The sequence below is a fragment of the Vicugna pacos genome, chromosome 1 (genome assembly GCF_048564905.1).
Source record: "Vicugna pacos chromosome 1, VicPac4, whole genome shotgun sequence".
NCBI classification, from domain to species: Eukaryota; Metazoa; Chordata; class Mammalia; order Artiodactyla; family Camelidae; genus Vicugna; species Vicugna pacos.
The window spans coordinates 104,898,877-104,922,682 of record NC_132987.1 but is presented as its reverse complement, the minus strand read 5'-3'; the positions used below and the strand labels follow the sequence as shown (position 1 = coordinate 104,922,682).

Sequence of the window (23,806 nt, the reverse complement as noted above, 5' to 3'; positions counted from 1 at the left end):
TGACGCCAAAGGTTTTGGCACAATAGCCTTTATTATGAGCCTTATTAGCATTGTGTGAACATAAAGGTTACTGCGTGACATAGAAAGAACTCTGTAAATTGGGACCAATTTAAAGAGAGGGAAAGAAAAAGAGTCAGGGGAGGCAAAGCCTTCATCTGTAATTTGACTTGCCTTTCTTAAATGGGAGTATATATATACATTAAATCACCTGTAATGTACTGGCATTTTACCAAACATAGGGCTTCTGAATATACAAGGTAGGGCTCGAAAGCAAACCACCACTTGAAATCCGAAGGCTGTGTACTCTATAATACAATGCCTCAAATTATGAAGTTAGTTAATGGAAGACTTTCTTTCTCCAAATGTGTCTATACAACAGAACAAAAGAACCACAAACTAAAGTGTGAGATGGATTCTTTCTCTATAATTTATTAGAAATTCAAACTCAAAAATGAAGTGAAAGTAGGTCTGATTGCAAACCACTGAAAGTTCTCTAAGGACAAATGACATACATTAAGGTTTTTTTATGGTTATATTCAGTCAGCATGATATGGAAACCATAATGCAATTCTGAAAATTATAAACAATCATGAATTTTTCTTTTGGCATGGCAACAGGGGTAAGTTCTGTAAAGAATCTGGTTTCCTTCACTAATTTAATGTTCCTGCTTGATTTAAATATAACTGAGTTTCATAAATGATCATTTTGTCACCTGGCTATAAGTGCAAAATACTATAGCAAAATATTAAAATACATTAAAAACAATGACATTTAAATTGGCAAATGATAGGAAAATAGGATTTTTTTTGCATTATTTTTACAAGTATGGACATGATATTACTAGAGAGAAAAATCTGAAGTTGTATTCTCTCTTTAAGAAGGGAATCAGACTTTATTAAAAGAAGTTGAACAAAGTATGTTCTGTTTGTTCAGATAACGGATTGTAAATTCCTCCCCTTGGCTGTCAAGAGAAGCTGAGGCTATAGAATGTTTACAACCCTTGGAGCAAAATAAATTACATATTTGCAAACTAATTAGGCTGAGCGAAGGTCTAAAGTGATATTAAACCTTGCCACGCTCTCTTCACTCTTAAACTCCAGATCTCTCCATGGGTTTTTTCCTGCCTTTCAGCGTAAGCAGATAAGGGCTCCCTCGGTGCAGAACCACTGTATCATCCACCTAAAATGGAACTGTTCAGGTTGTCAGGAACTGTGAAACAGTCAGATAGCTGCGAGAAATCACAACGCATAGGCAGGAAAGAACTGATCATTCAAAATTACACTTGCTGTTAATCTCCTCAGATAAATCTGAAAATGTAATGAAATCCCTTAAGTTTCTCACCTAAGATTCAACTTTTCTTCTCTAAACAATTGAAACAAGCCAATAAAAAGCTATTTTTCTTTTCATTTTTCCTTTTTTTTTTTTTACAGAGAAAGAATTCTCTGACTCCTTTCTGCAGAAGTCTGTAACAGGCTTGAATAAAAATAAAAGTAATTTTTTATCTGTTTTATCCATAATGTAGATTTTTTTTTTAATACTCTGACTTCAGTTAGTCTTTATATACATAAGAATGACTTCAGGGACAATTTCATTATTAACACAAATCATCTTGAAGTTTACTTAAGAAGTTTATGTAAATAATAATCTCAGTTCAATTATAGTTTCATTCATTATGAAAACATAAATTTGTATTTTCGTACAAATTATATTGTGTTTCAATAATCCTTTAGTTGCAAAAGAATATGGTCTCACCTCTCACCTTTCTAAAATAATCTTAGAGACGTTTATGGATCATGATATGTAATTGTATGGATGCATGCTATAATATAACTAACATTTATGGATAGATTCTTTGTAATAAATAATTCCTATGGATACATATTTTGATAAACAGTAGAAATAAAAATTAATCAAATGATTAAGTGCTGTTTGCGCGGGGCTTTGAGTCAAAGCAATATGTTGTTGACACTATTTTAAAATCTGAGTTCATCATTTCTGAATTTTCATAATTTTCTCTTTACAGTACTGCTTTTTATGTTCTTTTTCATCATGAGTATAAACTACGCATAAAAACAATAAAACAATTTAACAATTGAGTTTTAACTGATACAAGATTTTACACAAGAAGTACTTAATGTCACTTGAAGTTAAAAGGCTTTTCCTTGAAATATACTATCTATATAAAAAGCTTGATTTAAAAATAGAAAAGTTCCATCAAAATTTTTTTCATAAGCTATTCATACATTTTTCATTTCAAATATAACATTTGTTAGCATATAAAAATTATTTATCCAAGGAGAGTTCAATTGATTATTTTTAGGATCCACTTAATATGTAAAATATGATAGATAAATAATTACCCAAAATTTTCTTCTAGTCTAAAACAATAGGTTTTTATAAAATACTCATAAAACCTCCTGATGATTAAAAGTAATCAGAACATTATTTTTCACTCACAAATATGCTAATTTCTTAAAATGTCTATGCCCACAAAATTCTTTCTGTTATAAGCTCTTTTACCCCCTTTTTTGGGGGAAAGCAGGAATTGAGAGCATAAGCTTAGCTTTTGTAGTTAAATGGCCCTCCCTGCACCACGACTATAGAAACTCGAAGCTTCATTTTAGCTATTTAACCTCCTAATAGCATTTATATATATTTTTTCTATTATTGATTATGCTCTCTGTTTTTGTATTTGGCTGTTTTACTGTGAAACGCTTTTTATTGTAAGAATCTTCTAAACAGAGCACATGCCATACATATCATATATATTGTCTCCAGCCCTCACAAAGCCTACATATTTCAAAAGCAGAATAAGAATTCAATAAAGGGTTTTTGAATTGACATTTTAAAAAATATGCCAAAACATCACTTTCAAAAAGCTGACCCAGAAAGGACACTTGCTAAATCTATAGCTGTTATCTTTAATTACTTAATTAATTCTATTCTTGTGTTGCTTAACATTTAAAGTAACATTTTACTTCTTCAAGTAGAAGTTTTTGTTTGTCCAGAAAATCCACCATTTAAATCTTATTTGATAGTATATCATTGAATACTTAGACTAAACCAGTTTGGTTACAGTCTCCATTTCATAGATAAATAAATGGAGGCTCAGAAGGATCAAACAGCCAAGAAGTAGCAAGCTTAGATTCTGTCTTAAAGCTTTGCATTGTCCCACAGTTGTATCCTGGCCTACTAATCCAGAACACAGAAAGCCATTTGTAAAAAAGGAATCTAAAGAGTCCTCATTAACCTGAATGTAAGGAAAATGTATTCTTCTTCCCAAAGATATTAATTACACATACAAATAAATGATAAACTAATAAAAATGATAATTCTGTATATACTTTTAAATATTTAATTTAAGCTATTAGAGGGCACAACCTCTTTCTCAGAATATTTTAATTAAGTGTTTCTGGATTCTCATTAGAAGGAACAATGTAAATCCATGCTGATACTCTCCTTAAAATCCCAGCACTAGAAAATGGATACAACTCTGATTTTTCCTGTAGTTCACAGGAGCACATTATAATTACAGTAAGATGCATTAATGAGAGATTCAGAGCAAAGTCAGATTAAACTATCTGATCAATAAGAGTTCAGATTCTTAAGCCTCTCACAGTAGAAGATATGCATTACTAGCCGCTTCTGATTATTGTGCATTTTGGCCAACTTATTTGGTCATTTTTATGTATCTTTAAATACTAAATCAGTCAGTTTCTGTCACGTATCCCATTCAAGGTTCCCAGCCACATTTCCAAATGATGAGTAATGAACCCATCTTGCTTTATTATTTATGTCCTCTATTATGCAACACACCAAACCACACAGCCCAGAATTTCCCTTTGAACGTGAGTAAGATTCTGAACCAACGCACCAATGCAACTTTGGCAGTTTTTTGCACCCTACCTTCTTTAATTTTTTTTTTTCTTTCGCCATTATCAAGGTAGTACATACTATTTTTTTAAAATTCATATCATTACTCAGAATTTCTCCTGGAGAGGCCATGATTTTCTCTATAGTGAATCCAGACATCTCCTTTAGTTCTATTCATGCTTGTTATTTCACAATGAATTTCAGGTCATGAAAACATTCTACTTTCTCTAGGTATTTGGGAACATATATGTTCCTTTCTGTATCTTGTTGTTTAACTGTTTCAAATAAATTAATATGAATGCTTGCCACTCATATTTTAGAGATTTCATATCCCTAAAAACTAAAGACAAAAATGTATCTGTAAATATTTTCAGTATTTAATAAAAACATTACATTATATTTTTGCATAACTACTTTGAATGCTATTAAACTATTTTGACTTGGAGTATTTTAAAATACGTTTTTTGGAGAATCTAAAATATGAAACAGATAATTCCATGGTTAAATATTCATGTGCACAATTCTTTTTCTTACAAATACTTCGTATAAACTGAAGATGCTCATCTGAACAATTCCACTGGAATCTCTCATAAAAATTAAAAAAAATATGAATCTTAAATTTTAAAGTGCAAAGAAAGAATGTCCATAAATTACAGTTTCAGTAAATACTAAGACATGCAAATATTAAGGGAGGAGTATAGGCAGAGTAGGAAGCATTAGGAATCTGTCTCCCCACCTGGACAACAGTTGAACTGGAAGAATCTGTTTAATGGAAATACTTTGGAATTCTGGAGTCTATTAAAAGCTTGAAACTTCCAGAGTCTATTAAAAGCTTGCAACTACCCTAATTGGCCAGCAAATTAGGGTAAATTTTAGTCATTTCAGCTGTTAGTGGCTACCATTCCTACCCCAGCCACGTAGTAGGCAACCATACATATGTTCCTGGAGCAACCTGCACACAACTTGTGGGAGCCACATGGGTAAAAAGGACTCTATCTCCCAAATATCAGGGATCTTGCTCTGATCTTTGCTGCTTTTGATCACAGAGGTGCCAACAAAGAGGCGGGCAGCCATTGCTGGTGCACCTCTCCTCATCGTTGCTGCCCTCCTCTGGATGAGATGACTCCCTGGGAGTCTAAAGGATTGGCACTCTGAGAAGACTTTAGGTTATGTCTTAGTCTGATCCTTGACAAAAACACAGCCTACAACAATATTAAAAGAAAAAATCAAAATAAACAAGAACAGTAAGAAAAAGAGTACACACCAGGGAAAGAGGAAGCATCTAATTTTCAGAGTCACCACATTATTAAATTCAAATGCCCAGTTTTCAACATAAAATCACAAGGCATGCAAAGAAACAGAGAAGTATGGCCCATTCAAAAAAGAATTAAACCAACAGGAATTGTCCCTGAAAAATACATGATGACAGATATACTAGATAAAGACTTTTAAACAACTATGTTAAAGATGCTTAAGTAACTAAAGGAAAAATGTGGACAAAGTCAAGAAAACAATGATGACCAAAATGGAAATACCAATAAAAAGAGAAACCAAATCATAATTCTGAAGCTTAAAAGTGTAATAACTGGAATGAAAGATTCATTAGCGGGATTTGCAGGCAGATGTGAAAGGACAGAAGAAAGAATCAGTGAATTTAAAGATAGGACAATGAAAACTCTTAAATCTGAGGAACAGAGGAGCAAAAGATTGAAAAAAAATACAAACAGAGCCTAAGGGACCAGGGGACATGTACACAACCAACTGAACCAATATCATACAATAGAAGTTCCAGAAAGAGAAGAGAGAGAAAAAGGGACAGAGAGAATATTGAAGAATTAACACCTGAAAGCTTCAGCCAAGAATATAAACGTTCAAGAAGCTCAATGAATTTCTAGATAGAAAATGTATATCAAGCCTTTGAAAATGAAAATAATGGTACTGACCACCTGCTTAATAACAAAGGCAAGTGCAATCTGTTTCTGTTATATAAATCTTTTTCTTTATGAAGGAATTTGAATACTTGATATTTGAAACCACAGGTGTTTTCTCCTTAAAACTGAATTTTTTAAACTGCTATAGGTTAGATGATTGACTAGACTAATATTTATGCTGAGGCAGGTTCATTTGAACACTGACATTTTTGAAGCTATCTTGAACATGCTTTTCTTTTCCCCCTTGAGTTTCTAATTAATTAATTAAATTTCCAACTTTATTGATATATAATCAACAGATAACATTGTATAAATTTAAAATCCACAGCGTGAAGATTTGATATACTTAAATATTGTGGAATGATTACCCTTGAATAAGCTTTTTAACTTAGAATCGCAAAAGTTCAGCTTCACTGAGATTACTATCTTTTGAGAGAGGGACAAATTCAAGGAGTTTTCTTTTTTCTTTAATTTCAAGGTGTAATACGTAAGTTGTAGGACAGACGTTCATATTTATTAGCTGCACCATATATAAGGTGAGGATAATAACACCTTAAAGAAGGAAATTATATCTTGAATCTATCATAAAGAATAATAAAAGCAGGTGGAAGAAACAGCTAACGAGATGTGGGATCCAAAAGCATTCACTGACTTTATCTGCTGTAGTGCAGTTGGCAAAAAATCAGAGGAAATAAAAGCCCACTGTGTAACAGACAGACAGACAGACACACACACACACACACACACACATACACACATACACACATACACTCTCAGTTTAACAAGAAGGACTGGGAAGGATTATTTTTGTTTTCATACTCTCACTATATTGAACAGTGCTTGGCGTATTGTAGGCGCTAGTTGTTTAATATATTACAAATTGAATGCTACTCTATAATTTTGGGATTAACATATCAAAAATCTGATTTCTGGCTCTGTATTTGTATTATAAAAGGGAATGTGGCCCTATTTCTACAAAATCACATCAGTGAATTTCCACAGTGTGTTGGTAGGAATCTTAGGTAGAGCAAGTAATAACTTATTTTCATCATACCATTTAAAAATTTTTTAAAAATCCCACAGCATGATGAATTGTCATAGATTTCCATATAGTGTGAATCAAAACATTCCACCAAAAAAGAGAAAATCTAACAATAAACATATTTTTATAGTTTAAAGAGGAACTCAAAAAGATATACAGCAGAAAAACATATGTTAATATTTTAAGACCTACTGAAAACTGAGGATTTCAAAAACAGCACAAAAGCATTCACTCAGTCTAGAAAAAGAAAAAAAATTATATAAAGTAGTACAATACACTGAATATTCTCTATATTTACTAAACAGTTAATAAAAGGAAACAAGTTTTACCTTAGTAACACCAGAATTTTGTTTCATGTAACAAATTTTGTTTCATTCAGGACCCCTCAGAGTCCTACCCTGACCACTCTTTCTAAAACTGCCCTGGACTCCCACCTCTAGTCACACTCCATCTTCTTGCTCTTTTTCATTTGTCTTCGTATTTCATATCACTATCTGTTTTTATATCTAACATACATCTTTCTATATTAAATGTTATGTAATATACCATAATGTACTATACTACACAATAATATAATGTTATTCACTATTATAGCTTCTCCCACTAGAATGTAAACTCCATGATGACAAAGACTACCATTTTGCACTGGTGTATCTCTAGTACCTAAAATCTTCCTGGATATAGCTGGTATGTACAAATATTTTGTCAGACTAAATGAATGAGCATGTATTATTTCAATTAAAATGATCAAGCAGGAGTCACTCATGTTAATCAGAATGTGTATGTATATATACTTATCAGAGGTAATAAATAAACTGCCCCAAATAACAGTCATAAGAGATGGAGTCATCACTAAACTCCTACTTCATAAAATGAAGGAAGAGGCACATTCACTAAAATAACTATAATTTGAGCATCAAGAAATAGGAAATACAAAACAAATATTTTTAGGATTAAGAGAGAATCATCAGTTGAGGCAAAGAGTTGAAGATACAGAATGTAGGATGAGAGATCTCACCAATAGGTAAGGAGATAAGACAATGCGACCCTGGACAGAAGATCACATGCCTTGAATCCCAAATCCAAAGTTCTTACTTTCTATGTGTTCCTGTGTGACAGCCATATCCAGTTGTGGGGGTTAAGACTTCTGGCAAAATATTCCAAATGGAAGCCGCTTAATGGAGTACATTCATTTTTCTGTCACTTGAAAAATATCCTGTCCATCGACATGTCCAAGTCACCAGAATCATACAGACATGCTCTGTCACCTAAGGAGATTATCTTCCTTCTTTAATGTTAGGTGAGCCAGTAGCAGCAACATGTGTCTGTCATACGGTGACTGAGTGCTGCCTTTTGGTATAAAGAGTGGGGGAAAAATTAGGAATAATTAAGACTGCTTTTTAGAGTGGGAGAAATAGCTATCTCCATTTTATCAATAGTCTACTTTTGTCTAGACTTACAATATTTAAAAATGCTACTATATATATATATATTTTAATCTTAATAAGTGGCATGAAGGTTTAGTCATATGAAGTGAATTAGGTTTTATATGACAGATTATTACATAACAGTAGTTCCCAGAAAAGCTTGTGAAAACTGAAAATTCCAAGGAAAGAAGAACACAAACCCTCACAGACGCACTTAAACAATGTTGGACCAAATATTTAGGCACCCTTGGCCCAGTCAACTCAACACATAATATTAACCATCACACTTCCTGATCTACTTGTTCAAGAATTCCTCCAGGAAATATACACAGGAATATAACTGAAGAAGCATTGAGTATGTGCATATTAAACTTTGATCTGTTTTTCAAAGTGCTTGTACCAATGTATATTTCTGCTTGAAATCTATATCAGTTGCAATTGCACCACATGTTTACCAACATTCTTATCAGCCTCTTTGACAATGTGATGCATGTGAAGTGGAATCTTACTGCATTTTTGATATGCATGAGCTAAGCATCCTACAAAGAAAGTAGGAAAACAGAAGTGAAATATGTCCAAAGAAAGTAAAAGGAAGGAAATAATAGAGACCAGAGCAGAAAACAATACGTTTTGAAAAAATACAATAGAGAAGAAACAAAGCTAAACGTTAAGTCTTTGTAAAATATTCAAAAATATCTTCTAGCAAACATCATACCAGAGTCCCTGACCAGCAGATAAGAAAAGGAAAAAAAAGTCTCAAATTGTCAAAGGAAATAACTGTTATCATTCACATATGATTTGTCTACATAGAAAACTGAAAAGACTCCATGGGACAATTTATTAAAATTAATAAGAGAGCTTAGCAAACTTTCTAGATGTAAAACTAACATAGAAAAAAGTCAACTGTCTTTCTGTAAGTTATGTAAAAATATCTGGAAAATGCAATAAAATAAGAAATTACTTAGAAAAAAAGAAGAAAACAACCAACTTACTTAGATGGTTTTATTTAATTTAGCTTGGCCATGGTAATAACTCACAGGTGTTTGGAAATAGTTCATAACATAATTTTATTTGAATATAAGCAAACTTAGTAATTAAGTGATTCATTCATCTCAGATGATACAAATATTCAATGATCTACACAACATGGTACCCAGGTTCTCAGCTGTGCAGTAAAGACAGAGATATGTGGTTCATGTCTTAAGACTAGTGTAATTAATATTTACTAAAGAGTTGGAAAAGAATGTAAAATATTTCTACTAAAAGATAATTAAATAAATTTCTACAAAGTCGCTCAAGTTTATATTGGGTCCTGAAGGATGGATGAAAAAGAGTGGAAGGAGTAACATAAACTCAAGCATGGCCATAAGAAAGTAGGATGCTTGCCTGGCACAATGAGTGGGCTGGCTCTGCTGTCTCAAGTGTTCATCTAGGGGAATGTTGTGAGATGAAGAAGAAAAGACACATGAGGCACACACATACGTACATACAGTACACACTTGCAGATTCATATATACTTAGTGTTTTTCACATATTAAATGTGATTATTTGAATCATAATTTAAATAATTTGACTGGAGAAATGGATTTTTTTTCAGTTTACCCTTATGCACCCTAATGGCTGATCTTTCACATATCTTAGAATATGAGAATCCTATTTTAAATATCACAGCTATATGAAATAGTAATTTTTTAAAATAGTGACAAAAATTAAAGCAGCGCATTATTAAAGTGTCAATCAGACCTTGATATGTAGGAAAAGAGCACATGGAATGGCAACAGTTAAGAAAAAGTAAGGACATGATCCCCTTGTGCCACACATGACATTAAAGAGCTGAGAGGCAGAGGGGTGCTAGTCTCTGAAACCACTTCTGATCGAGTCAGTCCATGGTGTTCATCCTCCCCTCCTTGAATGGTACTGTTGAAGAAGGCATCTGAACCTTCTCAATGAAAGAATCTTGAGCCATTTGATATATAAAGGAAAAGCTCTATATATTCTTTTTAAACTTTGAGATTATTTATATACAATAATAGAGAAAATAAAGGGTTCACCATAATAAACTTTACTAATAAAAATCAAATAATTTTTAAATACTGAAATATATTGGACATGATTTCAAAAAATTTAAGGGGACAAAATTTAAATATGTCTTCTAAAGTTCCCTGTAAGTTAAATTCACTATCCAGATAGTCATGAGGTTCAGCCCACAGGGATTCCTCACTGAAATTAAGAAAAATTTGGAATTCTTTTTCTTGGAAAAATCATATTTACACTGAATATTCAAGTGTCCAGAAGAGTGTAGGTTTGAGCAGTGAAATGGGTTCTATTTTTGTTTTTAATTTCTAGGAGCTATGAATACTTTCATTTTCCTGTAGATTAAATTCCTATAAAACACTCATGAAATATTCATGTTTCTTTTCTCACACTTCACAAGCATCTTTCCTATATACATTCATTTCATTTTTATACCATTTATTTCTATAATTCCACACAGAAAGCTCATTAATTTTACCAAAAAAAAATTTAAAATTATTTGTATAAAAGCTCTATCATTACAACACAGATGAGGCTGAGTACAGAATTTTGTATGAATTTTGTCTTCCTCTTGACATATGTGGGAAAGTTTCCAGCAGACAAGTAATTTTATTTACGATTGTTATTCCACTCAATTTTCCTCTTAGATTAACTCTCTGTATACTTTGTTCTATATAGTTTAAATTCATTAAGATTGCAATTATATATAAATTTCTAATTTAGCTTGGGGTTTTTTAGTGAGCACAATGAAAACAGTCCAAGATATTATTGTTTTGAATTTTAACACAGAGAACTCTTTCCACTACATGCAAATTAGAACACATTTCCTTTAACTTAAAATATGAAATTAGTGGATTACTTTTTCCTCTTTCTTTGCAATTCATAAGAGTTTACTGCACTGGCATTTAACATAGGCAGATTATTTTTGCAGTCAATTTCTATTTTACCTTTCACCATGTGAAATATAGCCATTTAAATTATAGCCTTTATTTAGGCATATTTGTGTTTGAAATAGTACAATCATAAAAAATTTTTTTGTTGATAATCTAAAAAAGCATTGGAACTTACTAAGTTTTTTAAATGTGTAGCAGTTTAGAGCTAACACTAAATAATGATTATTTCAAATTGCCTCTAAAATTGTGAAATTGAATAGTCTGATATGTAGAGGGAAATTCGGTTTCACTCAGGGAACTGTAAGTAACATTAAAAGAAACATTGGAATAAAAACCTTAAAGTGTAATTTGAAATGATGTTAACAATAATTTTCAGCTATTCAGAAACCATAGGATTACTTAAACAACAAAACAGACAACTCAAAAAACACTTTTAGACCCGTTTCATCATAATTAGTAGCTAAAGAAGCTTGTTGAGAAACGTTATATTACAGCACTTCAAACGTAAAGTAACCATCACAGGTTCATGTCACTAGACCACATGAACCCTTTACTCATTATGTATAAAAGATACCTACTAATGAATCATAAAACAAAAGAAAATATATAGTAATATATGTTTCAAGAACATAACACACACGAAAACATACAGACAAGAGAAAAAGAAAACAGGAAATTCCTTTTTGTAGTTAAAATAAGCCATTGTGTCTGTAATGGTTCTAAAGAAGGAAACGTAATACCTAAAAGTATGATCATATTATATATTATGCAGGTGTAATTTCTGAGGTGCAGTCCCCCACAAATTAAAAAGGAACTTTTAAAGTAACATAAAGACTTATCAACTATCTCTTCACTTTTGATTGCACTATAACACAACAGAGAAAACGTCCCACAAATTTAGGGAAGTCACAACTTAGGTAGCATAATTACACGGCAACACATGTCTGAAGAAATACTGGTATGGGCTTACTCTAACTTTAGTTGAGTTGTGATGCTCGGTCTTGTTATTTTTACTTTGTGTTTTAAGTAACACTGGACTTCTTTTTGCTTATTTATTTTTTTAATTTGTTTTTGGGAGGGAGGTAATGAGGTTATTTATTTATTTATTTATTTATTTCAGTGGAGGTACTGGGGATTGAACCCAGGACCTCATGCATGCTAAGCACGCACTCTACCATTGAGCTATATCTGCCCCTTATTATTTTGGGGGGGGGGCTTCTTTTCAAATACTAACAAAAACAACAAGGTTTCATACTCAACTGTGATCATGGAAGAAACAATTACAGGCAATAATTTAATAAAATGTTTTCATTAGCAATTACTTACTTTCTTTTTGAGTTTTATACTCTGATTAAAAGGAGCCCAATCCTATGTATTTTTATTAAAAAAAAAAAACAACTAACAGACAATTTAATAGAAAGATATATGCCCTCATACATTACTATGTACTCTGCAGACATAGAACTATACATATACAATGAGTTCCTCAATTACCAATGAAGAATTCAGGAACTGTTGAATAAACTGAAATCTTTTGCATAATGAGTGGATTATTTTAGCAATAAAATTTTGAGGTGAACATCAAGTAGTATGCTTCCCAATATAGAACTGGTTGGATCAAACTATCTTGTGAATTCTAATAGGTTCTTTTATGCAATGCAAAAATACCTACCAATAGGCAGAGCTGCCATATTGAATAACCTCAGTAGGTGCCACTCACCTCATAATATGTATAAATAGCTCTTCTTTTAGTTGTATATTATACAATATACACAACCCCACACTGTCCATATTCAGTAGCCTTTGTTATTCTGGTTTTTGTTGGGAAAAACTAGCAAGTTTTGGAACAAATTTGTATTTAAAATTTCCACCTAGTGTGCATATGGGACTAGCCAGTTTCCAAGATAAATGTGATTTTTTTTCCTCACAAGCCACACAACAAAGCAGGAAGTTTAGCTTATTATAAGTACTAATCATTACTCAGTACAAAACATGGATACAGTCATTTTTCTAAAAGAGTAACTGTCAACACTATGGTTATCCATAAATTAATAAATTCAATTTAATATTGTCTGTATTTTAAAAATTGAAAAAAAAAGTAAAAATATAACAAAACAATAATAAATATCTGTATACAAAGATGAGATGGCAAGTGGAGATAAACAGATTAGACCTACAGAACTCAGGAAAGTCTCAGGAATTTTAAATCCAAAAACATGGGAACCAAAAAAATGGACAGTCATCAAACATTTGAACAATTGTACTCTCATGTTCTCTTCTCAGATTTAAGGCAACGTAAATTCCTGTCTCTCATCTCAACAGAAGATGAAGTCTGTTTTCTAGATAAATTGAATCAAGGAAGCTTTAGACTCTAAGCGGTTATAAGCATGAGCAATGTAGAGTTGATGTACAGTGAAAAAAATCACGGAATACCATCTGACTCAAGTTGCTTTTCCACAGAGCCTTGGTATCCAGCTATGTCAATAATAACTAAACAGCTTCAAAAAAAAAAATCTACAAGTAGCCGACATTTCATAGACCTTTGTGGATGGGGAAGTTATATGCCCATCTGATTGCAAATCCTTGCCTTTATGAACTGAGCCCATTGGTGTTTTCATCTCACTTTTAAATATAAACACCCAGACAAGGGTCACCAAGTACTTGAGGAAAGTTTCCAATGTGAGTGACAGAAAATGAAACAAATAACAATAACAACAACAAAATTAGTCTAGGGAAAAAAATCAGGGAGCAAATGCAACTCTGAAAACAGACTATCACTACAATTATCAGAGAGATAAGATAATATATTGTGCTCATGAAATAAGAAACGATCAGAGACTAAAAGATTTAGAAATTTTAAAATTGATAGGCAAATTGAAAAATATAAATGTTACATTGAAAAAAAATAGAGGAGAGTAGTATTAATCTTCTCTCTATTCCAATTTAAGCTTTTTTTAAAAATGAGTTAGCTGATCTATCAGACACAGGCATATATTTCATAAATCCAAAATTGTACTTCAACACAATCTTGGAAAAGATGTTTATTGAATGATTCTCAGTAATTGAAAATGGATTTTTCTTCCATATAAACTGTTTTTTTCCTTTAAAATTTTAATTAATATAGATCTTTTGCTGAAATAAAACCTAGATGAAAAGTTTGGAATTATATGTAATAATGAAGCATGAACATAATCTTAATTATAGTGTTTGCAAACTAAATACTATAATGCTAAAATTGCCATCTATAAATTAAAATATTCATACTAAGACTGCATCCTGCAAAGAGACACTGAAGGTTTAGTGGAACTACGTGATGAAAGGGCTGAAAAACCCAACTGTGTCGTTATTTCATTCTTTGATTCGTTAAAAGGCAAGAATTTGAAAAAATAAGTTTCCAATGAAGTTCTATTTAGAAAATGCTCTTATTTTCAAATAAAATTCTTCTCCCTTTTCTCAGGAACAAAGAGAAATGCTACTATAAGCTAAGACCCAAATAAAGCAGAGAATATAATATTTTGGTTGACACTGGAAGGACTTCTATGTGTAATTCTAGCTTGCTAAACGTTTCACAAATCAAAAGAAACAGCTTACGATACTTGAGGGAATTGTTTTATGCTATGTTAAAAAGAACATGATATTTTAGAATATTAATTTTTTGTTTTGATTTTGAAGACTGAAAACTGAGTAGCTGTTTTGCAAGATTATTATTTTCTCTCCATTTATGCCCAATGAGGTGTGCAGAAGACACTTACAAAGTGTTAAATGATATGGTAATGAAAACGTCATGTAGCTCTCCCAACCAAAAAGTCTTGCTACACCTGTGATACATGTTTTCCACTCAAAATTAAATGTCAGAATAACTCACATGCTATATTTGAATAGTTCAAGTTTTTTATATCAGATTTTTTCCCCAATTCTTCATGTTTTGAAAATTAGCTTTGTGTCACATCAATGATCAGTATGATTAGTAAGGCTACAGCTAAACCTTGGAGAAGAATTTAGTAATAGGTCCAAGCTTCAATTGTCCCCTATGATTACAACCAGGTGCAGAGTGAGCAAGTAAAATTTGTAGGAAATTAATTAATGAGTTATTTAGAATCAAAATCTACTGATTTAGAATTTTAGCATTAAAATATTCCTGCTAAATGACATCACAATCAAGTAAGAGCAGAAACTTATTTCTAGGTGTTGATTACAGAAATTAAAGCATATACATGAATATTATATAATGAATTATAGAGATTTATGAACAAAGAAAAGTAACTAAACATCAACTAAATTCATGTAAATTAAAGAAAAAAATAAAGCTACTCTGAGAGCACAAAAAAGTAGTAACTGAAATATTCATGATCATACACACCTGTCTTTTCCATAGATAAATCTAAATCTGTCTTCTAACAAATACCTCAAAGGCAATGAGTATAATTATGTTTATAAAAATTGCTTAAACTTTAAGACGAATAGTTAGCACAAACTATAAAACAAATACACAAAAGAAGCATTTCTTCACTATTTGAGAATGCATATGTGTTTTAAAAAATATCTTCAGATTTTCAGCATAGGATCACCTACATAGCCAGAAAAACAAGTCTCGTAAAGACACTTACAGATCATACACGTCATTTTCAAAAATCTTTTAAAATGCACATATTATCTGACAGAAAAGGAAAACAAGCTCTAAATCATCAAAAAGGAAGGGGATGTGGAGACATGAGTTAGGGGAACAGGCACAAAACCACATTTCTGTCAATTATTGCAGTCCTGTTGAAAACTTCACTGGTACTCAGACAACTGAGAGCTTTCTGTATCTCTGATACAGAAGATTGGTTTTGAATATCCTCACTGGGGAAAAAGATGCAAGAGGGATATTTGAGTCTGGGACTCCTAAAATGTGAGCCAGAAAACACATACACACACACACACACACACACACACACACAGAAGACTACTAGCAACTAAAATTAATCTGACTTAGCATTGAACCAAATCCTAATTTAATAGGGGTGGAAGATAAATACTTTTTTGAAAATCAGTAACTATAAACCTGCTGTCGTAGTATAGAATATCCCAAGTCATGAAAGTAACTTAGGGTGCTCTGGTGCGTCCAGCTTTGTAATACTCCTGGCAATCAACAAAAGCAGAGGACTACCTTCTGTGGAACAACACACCCAAACCTCAGGCCTTGCATGATGCCCAGTAAATAGGTAAGTAAAATATGACACTACAATCTAAAGCCATAAAATATGCTACCGCATTATCCATCATGAGTGACAGTGTGCTGAAAAAAGCCCCATGAGCTAATAGAACTCACATAAAACATAAATGTGATCATTAGGTTAAAAGTTTAATAGAGGGGTTGAATGAAAGACTAAACATAAGTGAGCAAGGAATTAATGAACTAGTAGCCAGAGCTGAATAAGATAATAAAAGAAAAAAACAATAAAATATTTGTAAGAGATATATTCTAAGTTCTTAAATAACAAGATTGGCACGTGACACAGACTTTCAGAATAAAGGGATAGAGAGAATGGGAGAAGAGACAATATTCAAGAAGGTAATGGTATAACATTCCCAGAACTGATGAAAGATATGGGTCTTCAGATTCAGAAATCAAACTGAAACCCAAGTACGGCAAATATAGAAATCCACATTAAGATATGTAATATTTACAAAAAATTATAACTCACAGCAGACTTCAAAATAGTAGCAATGGAAGCCAGAAGAGAGTAAAATGTTCTTAGATTACCAAAGGGAAGTAACTATAAAGTTTGAATTGTACATTCAGCTAAACTAAAATTTTAAAACAAATTTAAAGTAAAGACATTTTTATGATAAATCTTTGGGGACATGAATGAATGCTATGGATCTCCTCTCTAGAATATGTATATACAGACAATGACAAAGTTGAGTACAATTTTTGAGATGCTCACTATCTCTCAAGCCTGTCTTCTGCTCCGTATCATCTAACTTTCACCCTTGAATCAAGCTAAATAAGCTGCGTACTTGGGCCACATTCTTTAGCTTCCTTATAATGATGTTTTTAGTGAATAACCCTGATTCTTATGTCTTCATAATGCATTGAAGCACAATGGAATGAACCTATTATGTCATAATTTTTCTTTCAGTTGTGGTCCTTTTGAAATTGCCAACGATTATATCATGTAATCTCACAATTCACATACACACAATGGTCATCATACATGTTCCATGTCATGCTGTAGTCTAGTCAACCATCCATATATGGAGTGGAACGAATAAACATGTTTAAAATGCCTTCCTTGTTCTTCCTTCCTTCCTCCCTCCCTCCTTTCTCTTCCCTTCCCTCTCAGCTTTCTTCTTTTCTAATAAGAAAGTTTCAAATAACAGTGATATTTCAATGTTCTAATTCATATTTAACTTGGTCAGGAAAATTTTTCCATAAATTCTCTATACAACTGCCTCCCACTAACTATCTAAAACACACTGAAATAGGCACACAGACAGAGGCACACACACACTAAACATTATGCATTACACATACACATTATGCATTTTATATGTGTGTGTGTGTGTGTCTTAGTCTAGCTCTATAAGGCAATAACTTGTGTTCCCCTTTCCAAACTCTTAACTGAATAGAAGATAAAAAGTACATAATAATTAATAGTACAGTCTTTGGAATCAGATTTCTTGTCTGGGTTTGAATTTTAGTTTCATTATTACTTATCCATATGACCTTAGAAATAAGACATTACACTTTACAGTCTCAGTTTTCTCCTTTATATGAATTGTCCTCAGCTTCATCCTCTGTAAAACAGAGAATACTGATACTACGGATATCCAGAGGGAACACTAATTTGAAAATAGTCATGCACCCCAATGTTCACAGCAGCAGTATTTACAATAGTCAAGACATGGAAACAACCTAAATGTCCATTGACCGATGCCTGGATAAAGAAGTTATGGTATATTTATACAATGGAATATTACTCAGCCATAAAAAATAATTAAAATAATGCTATATGAAGCAACATGGATGGACATGGAGATTGTCATTCTAAGAGAAGCAGGCCAGAAGGAGAAAGAAAAACTCCATATATTATCACTTAGATGTGAAATCTAAAAAAAAAAGAAAAAAAAAAGATGATCTTCTTTACAAAACAGAAACAGACTCACACACATAGAAAACAAACTTATGGTTACCAGGGAGGGATGGGGATGGGAAGGGATAAATTGGGAATTTGAGATTTGCAGATACTAACTACTATATATAAAATAGATCAACAACAAGTTCATGCTGTATAGCACAGGGAATTATATTCAATATCTTGTAGTAACCTCTAATGAAAAAGAATATGAAAACAAATATATGTATGTATACACATGACTGAACTATTATGATGTACACCAGAAATTGACACAATATTGCAAACTCACTGTGCTTTAATAAAAAAATTTAAAAACTATTGTTATTTATCTAATAGTCAAATTATTGATGTACATTTTATAGTAAACCTAATTAAGATTATTCCACATTTCATACATCTGTCAGCATAAAGCATTTGTTATTCTGGTAAATATCTATACAATATCTTTAAAAAATGGTACATCTCTTTGACAAAGGAAGAACAAATGCCAGAAACACATTCTAAAGTGTTAGGATTGGTCCCAATGGGGTTACCCAGCTTGTCACCTGACCGAGTTTTGCATTTATGTTTTTCTCTTAGTTAGATATTTACATTCATGCCCATCATCCAATTACTAGGGCTATGCAGTGGAACACTTAACGACAAGGTGATTTCATTTCATAAAAAGTCAAGTCTTAAGTGTTCCTCTCCATAGCCCTAATGTTTGGATAATGGGCAAGAATGTAAATATGTAATTAAGAGAAAAACATAAATGCAAAGCAAAACCTACCAAGGCAAGGGTGAGGAGGTCAACTGTGCAGTGTTCCATCCCAGGAAACTGTCTCTCCAAAAAATCGGATGTGCTTGCACTCCACACATGCATCTCCAGAGGGCAGCTACTTTGACATCTGTCCCACAGAGAGCACACAAGGCAGGGACAGCCCAAGGAAGATGACAGCACCAGAAAAATGAGAGGTATCTGACTCTTTCCAAGAGAAGATGTAGTTCATGCCACTTTCCCACTCTCAGCTCCCCAGGATGTGGTTCAGAGAAAACGGGAGAGATAAAAATTGGACTTTGTAAGTTTTTCATTTTTTAATTTAATTTATTTTTTTATTGAAGTGTCATCAGTTACAATGTGTCAATTTCTGCTGTACAGCACAATGTCCCAGTCATGCATGTACATACATATATTTGTTTTCATATTCTTTTTCATTAAAGGTTATTGGACTTTATAAGTTTTAAACTGAACAGAACTTAACTGAATGTATTTGTACTTGAAGGTGACCATAAATTTATAGTGTTTGCTAAAGATATTAAGTAACAGAAAATGAGATTCAAAAAATGAGTAAAACCAGTCACTGGATTAATAAAATCACGTTTGTGCTACACTGAGTTGATATCATGCAGTAGTCTGGCTGCATAATTGTAATCTGATTCAGGGAACTCATTAACATATCTATGAAAGAAGAGTAAGTCAAGGAAAAGAAAAAAAAAGTTTCAGTGCAGATATTTTCCTCATGTAAAGGGGAGAAAGCTCCAACCACAGGACTTTAAGTATTTTGGTCTATTTGGCAAGCTTTAAGCTGTCCCAGTCTGAAGCCACTAAATGTCATATTCATGTGACTTTGCTTACTGACATTAGAGACTCACCAAACAAGTTTCTGACTCACAATTTCTTTCCCACATAATATACATACAGATAAAAATGTACTTACCATGTAGACTCCAGAAAGTCTCATTCAAATACAAAGAAATTCAAAAATGAATGCCTCATTTTTGGGACGGTGATTTCTCATTATAAATTAACAAATGTTCTTTGTTATTATGTATCACTTTTATAATCATGGAAATCTGCTTCTGAGAGATGTATACATGGGCACAAAATCACATTTTTGAACCTGAAGAACTTGACCAGTCCAAGGCCATTATAAATCCTCCCTGGTGTTGCAACTTTGTACGAAGTCTCAGGAAAACACATTCACCTTCTCCCTCTCACCCAGCGTGGAGGGGTGGGGTATGGCAGTACCATTCTGCCAAGTGTGATTTCTGCGATGTTCAGACTTCATACTTCTCTTCTTCATGTTTGTGCTTGAATACCCACTCTGAGTGTTCTGTAGTGTCAGAAAGACTTTATTTTCTCTTTCTCTCACTTTTCACCCTCTCATCTTCTCTCTCTTAAAAAAATATGCCTGCATCTAGGATAATCATTTGTTTTACTAGAGTTGAACTCACTCATTACTCTTTTGTGGGTGATCTTTATAAGTCTTCTCTCCTGCATGATATAGCATGTGCACAGAGAACATTAACTATCTCTCATCATTAAAAGAAATGATAAGAGCTGACCTGTTTGGGGGCATTATTTGGAGAACATGGTAGATGACTGATGATTGATCATATTTCTGACATTTCTCTCAAAAACCTATAGTTACTCTCAGTCAAAACTGAACAAGCAGGTGCCAACACAGGTGATTAGAATGATTTTATCTGTTCTGTCTCCATTGTCCACTAGGACAGTTCTTCACAGGAGGGCTCATACTGTTTTTAGAACCCTTACACCACATATGTTAGGGTCAAGGCAGAACCTCAGAGCAGGGAAACTATGCGGTAATACTTCTTTCACTATTTCATACTGTCTTTTTGGGCCACTCAATGTAGTTCTGTCACAACTAACAGAATAAAAATCTGGTAATTTATTATTATTCCCTAATTTAGTTTCTTCTCCTAATAATGGGAAAAACAAATCACATTTTTACAATATGATGAAGTTCCACATGAGTGAAAAGAAGTGTTGTAAACTGTTTAAACTTCTCAGAATTAGCTAATTCTATCATTCAAAATGCCATGATTCGTTGTAAAATTTTGAGTTTTCAAAACACAATTGTGAAGTAAATTTGGTGTGCAAGGTCAATTTTTATAGATGGCTTCATAAATACATACACAAGACATCTACATTTTACATTATGATTTTCATACATCCTTACGAAAGAACTACTATTAATAAGTGAAAAACGAAAACCAAACGCACATTTGACAACATTCAGCCATCAAATGTAACATGTCAGCAATTTATTTTCCAACACGGAAGTTTTAAATACTAACTTTTTTCCTCCATGGAATTAAACTCTGGTAATTTTGCTAAGCTCTTTAATCTTTACTAAAGATGGGAACTTTTCTATGCTTCATTAAAGCTATTCTCAAGAATCAGACAGTGGAAGTGTCTTCCCAACTTTATCTTATTAAAAGAATTTAAAAAGCACATGTTGAAGGAAAATAAAAAGCTAATCACCCAGGTATATTGAAGATCAGGCTGAATTAGCCTCTGCACTTTGGAATCACTGACTTACTTTGAACTCCATGGGAGCGTACTATTTTCCAGGTTTCTGACGACACTTCTTTGACGTCCACCTGATAGTGGTGAATAGGCACACCTCCGTGGGAGTCCGGCTTGCTGAAAGAGACCTTGGCTGTGGTCTGTGACAGCTCTATAATCTTCACTCCGTAGGGACTGGATGGCACATCTACAAAGGAACGAAAAAAAGGAACTATAACCCAGGTAACGTGGATGGCCACTATTAAGACGGTGCTCTGAGGAACAGGAACAAAGGAAAACTTCTGCCTACATCACTTAGCATATTTGAATTACAAAGCTTGCATAAACCGCTGAATGATCTCTTCAGACTGCAAGAAAGTAGACACTTTATTACCATAGCAAATAAAGAGTAAAATATTCAATATCAAATTTCATTTATTGAGGGAATAATATGACTTCTGTTTTACTATGCAACATAGCGCTTTATTTGCATTCAAAACAAGCTCATGAGTCAGTGTGTGTGTGTTTGTGTGTGAGAGGGAGAATGTAAGTACAATTAAAATATAAGAAGAAATAGAGACTTTATTTAATCATCAGCATAAATAATTATCTTTTGTGAAAATGTGAGATTATTTTCTTTTTGTTCATTAAATTATATCAATAATTTGGCAGCAAGTGTTAAGTTTAGAGAAATTGTCATTATGAACCAAAAACAACTGTAAGTTATGTTCTAAAATTTCATTTATGTATCAATTAATTAAAATAAATCTTTAGTTGAGACATTTAAGCTTTAATTCCCGTATTTAAAAAAACAGCTATAAAATCTTCCTCTTGTGTGTATTTGTATTAATCTATTACTCACACTATTTCAAACTCTGAAGATATCCTGGGTGAAACTTCATTTTATTTTCTAGTACAGAAAGCTTTATAAAGAATTAATTGAAAGGCTGAAAAGGCAACAAGAGAGTAAGAGAGAAAAGAGTTTTGATGAGGAAAATCAATGAAACCTCTGCTCGAGAAACATGAATAATCAGAAGCATGTTAAACATTAAAGATCTCTCAATCTTTCCTTTTCTCACATTTGAAAAAATCATAAAGATTGGAAATGTACACATAACTTATGTAAATGATATGCATATATTATATAAATATATAAATAAATACATAGTTCCATGTTTGGAATTAACCTTACAAAAACAAAAAGAAAAAGATACTTGATTGAAAATAAAGTAACAATGGTATAGGATGATCCAAAATAAAAAAGAAAAAGAAAGAAAAGAAAACAATACAGTAAATGTAAATTTCTGTTCCGATACAATCAAACATTCATATGAAAATCTCTGATTGCTATCAAAAGTCAAATGTGCCTTATTTGCTATAGTTAAAAAGAACACTGTAGATCACATAAAAATATGCCTTATAAATGGTCCTGGGCAAGAACCAAGAAGGCAGATTTATGGCCTTTTGGATATGAATATTGTAAAGAAATCTAACAGTGTACATTTCAGCTCTAATTAGTAATTGTAAAATATTTGGAGATTTTTATGAAGTGCAGTATGTTATAATTCTAAAGTTTAGAACTAAATGTGCAGCATACGGGCACATTCCAAAGTCATATTGCTATTAAAATCTTATCTGGAAATAAACATTTTAAATTATCTTGATAATTTATTAAAGCTGTCATATACAAACATTATCATAGTTTTCATGTTTCTTTAATTCCTAAGTTATAACTGTAGGTTCTTTTCATCTGTAGGTTTGATCTAAAGTTTGCAGAGAAAAAAAATACATGCACATTGGTTGTTCTAAATAAAACTTCCAATTCTTCACCCCACACTGAGTGACTCTCTAACACCAACTAGGTCTAAGTTGGATATCATGGCAATCGTAACCTTTAGTTTGACGATACATTTCAAAAGGAAAGGTTTTAAGTACTGGAAGAGGAGGCAGAGATGTAATTCTTCTGCACCCCAGCCTTTGACCTTACATGAGTACATGGTTCTGGGTTCTTACCCTGAGTGCAGAAGTAGCCACCATGTGCTAAGTTGTACACCAACCACGAAATAAGAGTCTTTATTTCTCAGCACAAAAGTACCATCACCAAAATATCAGCCAGAGGGTATCTTTTTCTAGACATATAGATTATTTTCAGACCTGCTGACTCTCATTCTGTTTTTTCATTTACATGTA

At 32.5% G+C, this 23,806-nt stretch overlaps 1 protein-coding gene across 1 annotated transcript in view; it reads right to left on the bottom strand.

The window, feature by feature from the left end:
• The window catches only part of NCAM2 (neural cell adhesion molecule 2), a 429,294-nt gene that overhangs the window by 48,580 nt on the left and 356,908 nt on the right, over positions 1-23,806 (bottom strand). Inside the window, exon 12 of the mRNA XM_006215779.2 lies at positions 21,651-21,824. Within this exon, the coding sequence (XP_006215841.2) occupies positions 21,651-21,824 (174 nt within the window). The remainder of the gene's footprint in view (positions 1-21,650; positions 21,825-23,806) is intronic.